Genomic DNA, 12225 nt, shown 5'->3' with positions numbered 1-12225 from the left:
CCTACCTTTCCGAAGGCAGTCTTAGGAACAACATTTGAAGTGTTCAAATTAAAAGGTCTGCAGGGAAGAGACTGATTTCACCAAAATTTCACTGATTCACTGACAGCAGTGAGCTCACACCTTTGCAAGAAATAGGCACCCTCAGGGTGGGCAACCAGACTGCAAGGCTACACCGCTGAGGGGCAAGGCTGGCTGCTGTGAAGCTTACCTTCTGAAATTGCAATCACATGTAGTTTGGATGAGTTTCCTCGAACGTGGAGGCTGACTTAAGCCTGCAACCTTTACACCACTCTTTTGAGCTCCGGTGGTCTCCTTTTCCTAGAGGTTCAAAGAGAGGACGGCATAGCTGGAAGCATACTGTAAATGCTGCCCTTAGACAGGAGAGCTCCCAGAAGCAGAGATTTCACTGCGTGCGCTTTGTCTCAGATTTACAGACCTTAAAAAAGGTAAATCACTCTGTCAGCGCTGGCTGGTTTTTATGGCGCTTTTGCTGCACTGCTGTGCTTCGTACCGCAGCACGATTGCCAGATAACACGCCCAACAGAGGCGTGAGGCAGTGAAAGGAGCTGTTGTTTACTGCTGGAGTCGCTCCTCATCCCACACCTGACTTAAAACAAAATGAAGTTCGCTTACAGGTGTTTGGAGGCGCTCCACCAGGGCAGGGAGCGATGGCTCTTGCTTCACCTCACGGGCCCAGCACCCTTCACTGCCAGGTGAGGCTGGGCCACCCTGCGCAGGCCGCTGCGCTCACTCATGCACACACACAGATCATTTCCTTTCCAAAAAACCTGCAGCTGAGACAGGCTTATTACAAGCGGGAGGGACACGAAGGTGCAGGAAGGGGAAGGGATTTGCCTGAGGCGAAAGGGGAGTGGAAATGAAGACAGAAGTGCAGCTCCCTGATGGCCTGCACAGCCTTCGGCTCACCACGCTGTGCTCTCCCTGTGTGCTCGCCCACCAGCACACCGGTGGGATTTCGGGTGGGAGGCACTCGGGGAGGGGTATGGAGGTGCTGAGGAAAGCTGGGAGGAATGAGCCTGAACCTCAAGGTGTGCTGCTCCTCCTGCGGCCCGCTGAGCTTCCCGAGGGAAGGCCTCCAGGCCTGAGCACCCAGAGCGTGGTTCAGCTGCAGAGCTTCAAGACTATTTCTCCTCTGGGGAGGAGAAAAAGAAAAAAAAAAAAAAAGTCACATGTGTTACTGATAGGCAGTGTAATGTTTTGTGACATCCGTGCTCAATCTTCTCTTCCACATGGTGCCGAGCCCTGCGCTCCACGGCTGGCATGGAGCTGAAGAGGGAAACAATGAGCTTCCTCCTCCTCTTCACCATGTCGCACTGGTGCAAAGCAAACAAAGCACGGCCACGAAGAACTCTGCCTGGGCGATCTCTGCTCCCCGTGGTGGATCAGGCTCCCAGGCACCTGCCTGGTGCTGGACCCGGGCACCACCTGCTGCTCTGTTGCCATTTACTCTGGGGCTGAGGGGACTTCACAAAATCGATGTGTTAAATAACCCATTTTAGCAGGCACCGGGTTTCCCCTGTGGAGCAGCAGCGTGGCATCGCAGGTTCACTAGAAGCACTCCAATTCTTGCTGGCAGCAGGCATCTGCTGTCTGATTAAGATTTGCAGGAGTAGGTCTCCAGTGGCCAGTTTCAACATGGATTTAACTTCAGTGAGGTCAAAGGTATAACTTGAGGGAGGAACTTTCTCATCCACGATCTTTATTTAATAGCAGCCTGCTAATTATGACTGAGTGCTGGGCTGCCGGTGAGTCCCCTGCCAGCCCTCAGGCATTAACCGCTGGCTTGGGGGCCATTTGCTGGGGAATGTCCTAGCAGGGACTGCGCTTTGTGCCCGAGCTGCTGCTGCTGCTGCTGCTGCTGCTGCTGGAAGCGCCTGAGCGCCTCTCGCACGGAGAGGCTGCGAGAGCTGGTGCCACCGTGGGAGAGGTCTTCATCTCCTCTATTGTTTGGTCTTTTGTCTGGTGACACTTGTGGCTGCATTAGCCACAACCAGAATTCCCCCCCCCCCCCCCCCCCCCCATTTTTGAGTGTTTCAAAAGAGCAGGCAGGGGGTGGGAAGAGCTTCAGCTCTCCGTTCGGTGGGTGGCGGTGTTTTGTTTTTCTCTGTCTGGCTGTCAGGGCAGATTCACTGCTGGGCTGGGGTTATGGCTTCGCACAATTCTCTTTACACGCTGCAGATGTGGATCGCAGCTCATGAAGCTGCACTTACCCACTACTTCTGGACATCTCCTCCTGATCCCAGTTAAATCCTGTCCTCAGTGGCTACGTTTTACCCCTCAGGGTTATTCCTCCAGCGGAAATGCTGTAACCCTCCAGGTCTACGTTCCTGAGAGCAGAATGAATCCCCTTGAATTTAGGCTGCTGCCTTCCTGGTGCCTTTCTTATCAGCTCAATGTGGGGCTGTTAACCTGTGGCTGGCGGAGGTGACCGTAAAGCACAGAGTAATCCAGGTGTGCAGCTTCATGCTGTTTGTCCATGATGTGTGTAAGCAAAGTGGTGATCCCTGCACGGATTTAAAACGGACTGAGGGGGTGTGGGCTGTGTGCAGCCCCTGGGCAACACCGCACCAGAGAAAGCTAAAGGATGTGCAACATTAGCAGAGATCTGAAGCTGCATGTAATTTCATACTGAAAGCCACGCTTGGTGGGGAGGAGGGCTGGAGAGAAGGAGGGAAGAGAAGGAAAGGAATGAGACAAAAGGAATGGAAATCAGATCCCTTCTCAGCAAACAGGCTGCCTTTTGGCCGGAAGGTGTCGTGATTAGAGGGAATTGGAGGGATGGGCAGGTCATGATGTGAGGAAAGAAGCTCTGCTGAAGCATTACACTCAGGCAGCACGGGACCAGGCTCAGGAAGCTCCTCTTGTGCTTCCAGCAGAAGCTCTGAGCGCCATGACAGGAAATGCCAAGACAGCAGTGGGACAAAGGGAGAGGGATTTAAGGTGGAGAGGTGCAGAGAGGTGGGTTGCACCTGCAGGGCATCTCCCCATGGAGTGTCAGCGCAGAGGGGGGCACCGGGGTGGGAGGAAGCTGTTGTTCGCCGATCTTGAACAAATGTCAGCAATACAAACACGCGTTTTTGAAGTGTAAAGCAGGCACCAGTCCCACAAAGGCATCTATTTGCTGACAAGGCTTGTGACCACAGAGGTAGTGTTGTCCTTTCCAAGTGAAAGAGGAGAGAGACAAAGGCAGCGTGGTGTGCAGGAGCAGGCTGGGGTTATTTTCCCACCAATAACGCTGCTAAAAGGCCAAGACATGTTCACAGAGCCAGGGCTGTGCGCTGACCTGCTCTCCTGGAGTGCTGTGATGGGCACTGCCTGCAGCAGAAGAAAGAGCAGGAGCTGACCCTCTATCAGCATTTGTAGCCCAGATGTACACTGAGAGCCATGCACCAGAACCACAGCCCAGAGACTGAGCAGCCTGGCAAAATACCATCCTCCTGGCCCATTAGAAGGAATAAAGAATCCCAAATAACTTCTCCTACCTCATGAAAAATTGACTGACCTTGTATATGGACAAATTTATCCTAAAACAGATAAACAAACAAAAAAAGTGGGGGGAAGGGAAGCATGTGGCACTCTGAAAGTCACAGGGATCCAAGCAGCTGCTTGGAAAAGTAAAACTGTAATGGTGAAAGTTTTGCCCTGGGAATGAACGTGCTGCAGTGGACAAGAGCAGAGGAGGACAGTGTCTGAAATCTGTATCGCTATTTCAGCAGTGTTCTTGCCAAAAAGGTAGCTAGCTCTTCCGGGTGGGTGCAAAGTACAAAGTAGATTTGTACACATAGCACAAACCAAAAGTGACGCACAGAGTAGGGGAATAATTTTAAAAGAGAGATGCAATCCCCATCTGAATCAAGGAGTGGGTCTCCATGCAAATCTACAAGAAATATGAAAAACTCTCAGCCATCTGAAATACTTGGGTTCATTTGTTTTTTTTTTTAAATGAGCTGCTCATGAAGCAAGGACATTCTGACGGGACAACTTTCTTGTCCCTAAAGGCAGAGTAGACAACTGGGCTGCCAGCAATTTCAAACTTCTACCAGAACAGCAATGCGGCAGCTCTGTAGGGGCTACAGCTGAGAGGCGACGGGGAGGTATGGGCAGCGTGAGCGTAGCCATATAAAGCCTACACGGGCACATCTCTGACCATGGCTCCAACGTGATTTACGACCCTGTAGCTGTGTCTGCCTGGTGATTTGCAGTCCGTGCCAGGCTGGGACTTCTCGGCTGGCCTGGCATGTCTTGTCTCCCTGCCAGGGGAGCCCCACTAACCTCTGCATCACCGCACAGTTTCCCCATTCTGGGGGTGAGGGGTGCTTCTCCCCAGCCCCTGTGGGACTGCTGTGTGGGTGAGTTTGCCAATAAATATTAAGAGCTGAGGTTTACACATGCAGCAGAAGGTAGGTGGAAACATTTGCCCTTTATTCCCTTGGATGTTTTCCGTTCCCGTGGATTGTTTTCCCCGCTCCAACTGTCTTGGTGCCATTGGCATAAAAAAGCAGCTTCAGAAATGGAAAAGTGAATGTCTGCCACAGGGCTGTGTGAGAGGAGGGAAGGCTCTTTAGAGGGAACTACGTCCATCGGATGTTTATGAGCAAGGACCAGAGGGCTGCTGGGGACCAAAACAGCCTTCCTGGGAAAAGGAAATGGGCAAGAAAAGACGGGTGGTCTGGCAGGTTACAGATAGGCATATATACGTTCATCCATCTCAGCTGGTCACTGGGATTCCTTTTGATGTCAATACAAGCAAGGCTAGGCCAACCCCACCATCCCTGGATGACCTTTCTGCCAAATTGCATTTAAAACCACCCCTCACAGCTTGCACAGCGGTCTCCTGCTGCCAGATCCGCGCTGGGCAGTGGGTTTCCTTTGCTGCTCAGCTCCGCGAGGCAGCGCGGCCAAGTAATAGCTACAGGGACGTTTTGGCTGGAATGCCTGCACGCTGTGTAGGAGTCACGCTTAACCTCTGCAGCCTGCAAAGCCCTGCCCGGGAGCACTCATGGCATTTATGGCTTAACCTTGGCAGCACTCAGAGGCTGAAACAGAAGTCCAAATGGATCAAACTGGAGAGTGCCTGCCGCCAGCAGCGAGCAGTCAGTGTGGGCTGGGCAGGGCACCAGGACATTGCTTCCCTGGAGAAGTCTCCCGAAATAACCATAATCACACATGTTCATTAGCATCAGCTGTCTGCCCGCTCAATGCCCTGACCCAAGGTCCACCCGAGCCTGGCTGAGCTCCCGCTGTGAGCTGTGAGGCCTGGGCCAGGTGGGAGCAGCCCCCAGGGAGGTGTGAACGGGGTTTGGGAAGCACGGGGGTGTCCTGCGCTTGTCCTGCCTGCCTTCCTTCCTTCCTTCCCTGCAAAGAAGTGCCCAGATGCCCCTCAGGCAGCCTGGTGGGAGGGCTGACGAGAAGCTGATGGGGGCTGTATGAGGAGGTTAAACCCATCTGCTCCTTTGAGAAGTCCCCACAGGACTCTGGTGTCTAACTGCAGCTGCGATGCCTGGGATTGTGGCTGCGAATGGGGACAAAGCTTTAGGGAATGGGGTGAATCTGTGCATGTAGCACAAGGACGTCAGCCACAGAGGGCCAGAATTAGAAATTCCTATCACCACCACCAAGCGCTCACAGCTGGCTCAGAGGTTACAGCAAACCCAGAGCAGCAGCCTGTGGGTCAGCAGTCAGGGGTGTCTGGCATGGACTCACCATCTCCTCTGCTTTGCAGCGCTGTGGGAATGACAAGGAAGATCTTCACCAACACCAGGGAGCGATGGAGGCAGCAAAATGTCAACAGCGCCTTTGCCAAGCTGAGGAAACTCATTCCCACCCACCCGCCTGACAAAAAACTGAGCAAGAACGAGACGCTGCGGTTAGCCATGAGGTACATCAACTTCCTCGTCAAGGTCCTGGGGGAGCCCGGCCTGCAGCAGACAGCAGCGGCAGCACGAGGCAGCCTCCTGGGCTTCTTCCAGCAAGCCCCACGCCTGCAGAGCATGGAGGAGCTGGGTCTGATTGAAAACTGTGGCGTCTCCTCTACTGGCGTAAGCGGCAATATTGCAGAGTGCTGCTGGTCAGAGACTTCGTCTCCTTAGGAGACAATGAGAGATTGGTGTTAGTCTGATAGTCCCCCTCTTTTTTTTTTTTTTTTTTTTTTTTTTCAGAATCTGTGCGTTTCTTCTCTGTGTATAATGATTATTTATTTATATTTATTACATTTTTTTTCAGTAAGTTTTTATTTAACAGGAAAGGAATTCTTTGGTCAGCCACCAACCTGAAAGACCACAGAGAGAATTCTCAGACGTTGGGAACCTGGAAGGACTCACTGCTGCCACAGCAGGGTCCGAGCCAGAAGGGCATTCTGCCCTGATCTCTATTAGTAAGAAATTCATCCAGTGGTTCTGGCAGGGAAAGAGATTGTTCTCCCATGCTATTTTGAGGAAAAGCTACTGAGCTCAAGAAATCCTGACTGTACCACAAAATTTGTCTGGGAAAGACATCTGACCTCAGTACTTAACGATTTTTGAGGGATGTGATATTTGCTCCAGTCATTCACCAGTGGTTCCAGTAGCTACTTGCTTTCAGCGTTGAGCCTGCAAATCTTATTTCCAGCTTGAATTATTACTATTTTTTTTGAAACTACAAGTCCTAGCCCTTGAACCTGGCCACACCTTTCACTGGACTGGAGGAATCCACAATATTAGAACAAAATACTATTAAACAAAACTAAACATCAGTTTAAAGAGGTCGCAGGAGAAAGGCCTCTGTGATGCGCTGAGAAAACCTTCTTGGAAGTGCAAGTGAGAGGTGCCCCTTCCCACCCAGAGGTGCAGAAGCAGTGGGTGCAGTCTGGGTCTGGCAGAAGCTGCTGGACATACGGGACCAGCACACTCTGGTCCCTGTTTGGCACAGGGGGCAACCACCTTGCTCTGGGCGTTTAGGTGACAAGCAGGCTGAGAGAGGTCTCAGGAGGGGTGACCATTGTGGGTTGTTGGACACAAATCAATTTAGTTTCCTGAATTATGGATTCAGGAATGATTTTTCCTGATCTATGTCAGCAGAGATCTGGTCTGCTTATGAAAAGTATAAACCTGTCTAGAGTAACAGAAAAAACGACACAAGGTTTAAGCAGATCTGCTTCCTGGTCAGATCCTGTTCCCACTGACACAAGTCTTTTCTCTTTCCATTTGGACCCAGGTACACTTCAATACTTAGAAAAAATATATATATTCATGACAAGTGAATAAATGGAGCTCCCATGTGCCAAGGCATCTCCCTGGGCTGTTTCTGCTTATTCATGAGGGCAGTCCAGGGCTGGTGCTGTAGGATGCAGGAGTCAGTGGAAAACTGATCCAAAAAATAAAAAATAACAAAATCTGAAAGTGTTGATGACTGTGCCATTTTGTTTCTGAACACTGTGAGTCTTCGGTTTGCTTATCCCTGCATTGCTGAGCTATCAGGGCTGAGGACTGTGCTGGAAAGCAGCTAAGTGAAAACACACTAAGAGACTCTTGGATGGCCTGTGCAATTAGCACTGCCAACTCTGCCTGCTCTAATGTCACCGAATGGAATCACAGCCTCTTCTGCACGGAGCCTCAGAGGTAATGAACCAAGTCCTAGCTTTCTGTTTACTTGCTGAGAGTTACAGCAAGACGAATTAGTCCAAGTCAATCAGAGTACTTATTGGTGAGGTGTGGTGGTGTTCTTCGGTCCATCACCCACTTGATATCCTAGGAAACACACATCACCAAGTCAGAACATCTTGTGAGTGGAGTTATTGCCCAGGGAAGGTGAAAGAAAACCTGTCTGTCGTGTAACACAACATGCTTATATATTTTTTGTCCTAAAAAGTTCCCTTCTCATTATTGCTTTGGCTCATATCAACACTTTCTTTGTTCTCCTTTCCATTTAGGAACTTCTTACTCTCATGTTCCACTTGTGTTTGACTAGATCTGTCTACCAAAGATTTTTTTTTTTTGTCATTTTTTTTCTTTGTGTTTTGCAGATTTCTTATCTGTATGATCATGAACAGACATGGTGCACCACCTGATCATATTTTGTGCTATATTTTTAACATCTAATATATTCCAAATAAATTATTTAAGAAACAAATCTATCTTTGTCTTTATAGCCTCTAAACTTCAATTTTACATTTTTGTAATATTTCGTAGAGGATATCAGAAACATCACAGTATAATTTCCAGTAGAGAATCATTCTACTACTCAGCACTTATGCAAGATTATTGTTCTTAAGGAACAACTTGGGAATATTTACAGATGATGAAAAATGCCAGAAATTCTTTGTTTATTATAATTTACACTTTTTGGTGGAAATCTATTTCGGTCTATGTATGAGGATGATTTTGACCAGCTCTTGAAAAAGACAGATAAATAAAATTTAATTGTGAAATACTGTTCTGTCTTCCAAATATTTACAACTCAGAAAATTTTAGCCAACTCCATTTTAAAAAGCAGAAATAATCCTGAAGAGTTAATGTGAACTCTGATTTGAGTCTATTGTTATCCAGAAATGTTTAAATAGTCTGGATTCAGACTGGAGCACAAGTTCAGATATAAAAACTCTTCCAAATTTCAGGGGAGCTTGGGATGTAAAGCTGCTCTGGCTAGCACCTGGTGGGAACAATCTAATCCCCAGCTGAATACAGGGCTGGGAGAGGGAGAGGGAGTACTAAGGTGATAAATGAAAAAGCTGTGAGGAAAAGACAGAAAATCACTGTGACACAGGGACAATTTCAACTTTTTTCTCAACTGGATGTCTCATACTGCTCTTTGGAGGGGGACTCCTTATCTGGGAGTGTAGTGATAGGACAAAGAGTAATGTCTTTAAACTAAAAAAGGGTAGGTTTAGATTAGATGCAAGGAAGACATTCTTTACTCTGCGGGTGGTGAGGCACTGGAATGAACTACCCAGAGAAGCTGTGGATGCCCCATCCCTGGAGGTGTTCAAGGCCAGGCTGGATGGGGCTTTGGGCAACCTGGTCTGGTGGGAGGGGCTGGAATTAGATGGTCTTTAAGGTCCCTTCCAACCCAAACCATGCTATGATTCTCATTCTATAAAACACCAAGACAGACATTTCTGTATAATATGTGCCTAAGAAAGATGTTGACCCAAGAGATTCTATTTAAAAATAATGAAATTAGCAAATGTGAGCTTTAAAATATCTGTTTACACCATGCACGGCAACATCAACTTAAAAGAGTGTCCTCTGCTTACAGCAAGTAATGCTGAACCAGTTGGCATACTCAGCATCATGTGCCCACTCTTCCTCTGGAAGTGGGCACGGTAAAATCATGGTGCTGTGCTGTGAGATAATGGTACCTGTGGCATGAAGATCTACCACATCACTTGAAGCTGGCTGAAAATGTCTCTCATGTTGCAGCAGTGGCAAAACCTCAGTATAAATGACAGAAGTGTCCCCAGCCGTAAGGCCCCTCCTGAGTCTCCTAGTAGTAACCAGCAGCCCTAAAGTGGGTTGTGTGAACTGCTGAACAGCACTGCCCTCCCGCCTGTGAAGTTCTTTGTACACCTTTGTATGCCTTTTCCTTTATTTTGAATTTCCATCAAGATCAACAGAAGAATATACCTCTACATTTCAGGTTGAAGGAGGATTAGTTTCTTTAGAGGCTGGCTGCTGGCAGAGAAGTGCCACTCCTCTGCTAACACAGAACCCAGGGGAACTGATGCCACAGGAGCTGAGCACATTCTCAGTATCTCCATTGTGACTACAGATCGTAAATGAAGCGCTCATTGGATGTTTGGATTGAGCAAAGCTGGAAAAACACTGAAACTGTGTCTTGCAAGGAGGCCGTGGTCTCGTGCATGAATTCTAGTGATGGCCAACCTGTGGTCAGAGGAAGGCCGGGTCTGCACTCAGGTTTTTGGCCTGGGATTCAGTGGATTCAAATCCTGGCTGACATGAAACACACTGCACCTAGCACTAGACATCACACAGTGAAAATATAGATCTGCATGGTCCTTTTTTTTTTTTTTAATTTTTTTTTCTTTCCCAAAGACTGTCATCCATGCTTGGGAAAAATCTGTCGTAAGGCATGTGCTCAGCCACCTTATCAGTTATACTGAGTTTATACCAGGGAAGAGGAGGGTACAATAAACATAGCAAAGGGAGATTCACAGGATTCCTAAGCCAGCCAAACTGAATGGCAAAGAGGAGATGTTTAGGACACTGAGGTGCATGCCAACATCTTGCTCTGAGCAAGAAGTGGACACTGCAGCACCAACACGCTTCAGAGACACATGTTTCAGGAACCATTTTGTAATTTATATTCCCATATCTAACTGTCTCCCATGAGTTTCTTTGCTGCTAGGGAATGATATGCAGTGACCACGGCTAAAGTAGTGTGAGCAAGGCAGATCTGACTTTTGTTCTTTGAAGGCTGGGTGATGAAAGGAGGTGGAGAGAATGGGAGACTTAACTACTGACCTGTGGGGCAGGGGTCACTTGGAAGCCAGTCTTAAATCTGAAGGCCATAGACAAAGTGACAGAGCCTAAATCCATCAGTTTCCAGGGATGTAATTGTATTTTTAATACAGCAGGTGCTGAGAGAATCGAAGGGGAGAAGGTGGGTGGAAGAAGCAGCTCAAACAAGTATATGGGTTACAGAAGGTAGAGATTACCCCTGTCTGGTCAATAGATGTATCTGGTTGGATTTACTCAGTATTATTCTGCCGGTAACCCATGGGGAGTGTTTTCATTGCACTCTGGGTTGGTCCAGGTCTTTTCTTTGAGAAACACAGATAGCCTCATCCCATTGTATCCTCCCCCAGCCGCCTTCCCATGTGTGCAGACCCCATCTCTCCACGGTTTGTTTTGTTGCCACAGATTGCAAACCCTACAGTGCACAGCTGAGGCTCCTGTGGTAAGTCCCTGTTTTGGAGCATCTTTTGGAAAAGGAATCCCCCAAGAAAAAAGGCAGATAAAAAGCCATCATCCTTTCTGTGGCTACATCTCCCCCAGTGAGTGTCAATGTCAACAGCACAGAGGTGGCTCAGGGTGAAGAGCAGGAGTCAGTGAGACTTGCGAATCTCAACACGGACTGTGTTGGGCCTCAGGTGGGTTTTCTAACTCTCATGTTGGCAAGCAATGCAGAGAGGTATTCACAAGGACAGGGATGGAGAAGTTTTCTGTGCACCCACCTTTCTGTCCCATTACACCTGGCTGGGGATACTGTGATCAACACTGAATACCTCAGACCTGGGGAAGATCCTTCACAACACTCACGGTTAGCCATGAAATACCACTGCACAATGCCCAAGAAACCTGCCTAAGCTTAAGAGAAGTGAACCAAGGATGCAGATCACAGTTTACAATGGGGCTGGTTTATAGCATCATTTTTTCTCTTGGTGACTGTATTTGGCAAACCCTTGAAGATAGCAGTGCTCAGCTCCTGGAGCTGAGAAGGGTTAACAGCAGCTAAGATTACATCTTCCTCAAATCACAGCAGAATTACTATGTCCTGATATGTAGATGTACAACCAAATAAAATATAATCTATAGAATCCCACAATTCAAGACTACACAGTACTAAATTCACATTTTACAAGGGTTTACCTGTACTGGAAAGACCTGAAGATTTCAAAGAGGAAACTTCAATGGCTAAAAGCACTCGGAGTGCAGGCTGTTACACCAAGCCAACCAGGCACAGGAGCTCAGGCCAACTGACTGTGACCCAAAGTGTTTTACTGCCTGTGAGGTAAAAAGTGTTTCAGAAGGATGTATCTGGCCCTGCTATGAGATGAGTAACAGCTTCTGCAGTGATCTCTGTGGGTCTGAGTGGGAAAAGCTCGCTGCCAGTTGCAAGGATGGCTGCTGGCTCACCACAGCAAGTGAGCCTGACAGGCTGGCTTTGCCAAAAACACTCAGCTCTGGCACAAGCTGCTTGGGTGGGAAATGCTCCCACTGCTTGAAAGGCAACAGAATTAGTGCAGTGCTGAAGGGAGCTGCCTGTTCTGCCTCCTCCTCCTGAGCTATGCGGAGGAAACCCTTTTCCAAAATTTTTACAGGCACAGAAAGTGGCTAGCTGTTGTCTGGCGAACGTGCCCAGCCAACGTGTTTGGCAGAGGATGGTGCTGCCTCCCAGGCCACATTTCTGCACGTTCTCACAGGAGGCCAGCGGGTGTTCCCTAGCGCCAAGACTGGGGCACGGGGAGAGAAACTCATGGCAGGCAAC

General features: G+C 48.5%; 1 protein-coding gene across 1 annotated transcript; it reads left to right on the top strand.

The window, feature by feature from the left end:
- Positions 1-5753: 5753 nt before the first annotated feature.
- Positions 5754-6110, top strand: TAL2 (TAL bHLH transcription factor 2). Its single transcript, XM_035570102.1, has one exon. The coding sequence runs from the start codon at positions 5754-5756 to the stop codon at positions 6108-6110; it is 357 nt and encodes a 118-aa protein (XP_035425995.1).
- The last annotated feature ends 6115 nt before the right edge of the window (positions 6111-12225 follow it).

Source organism: Cygnus atratus, chromosome Z (genome assembly GCF_013377495.2).
Source record: "Cygnus atratus isolate AKBS03 ecotype Queensland, Australia chromosome Z, CAtr_DNAZoo_HiC_assembly, whole genome shotgun sequence".
In the NCBI taxonomy this organism is placed as follows: domain Eukaryota; kingdom Metazoa; phylum Chordata; class Aves; order Anseriformes; family Anatidae; genus Cygnus; species Cygnus atratus.
This window is presented reverse-complemented; position numbering and strand designations above follow the sequence as displayed.

Bases quoted from the DNA above. Each gene is read 5' to 3' on its own strand.
- TAL2 (XM_035570102.1), top strand. From the start codon at position 5,754: ATGACAAGGAAGATCTTCACCAACACCAGGGAGCGATGGAGGCAGCAA.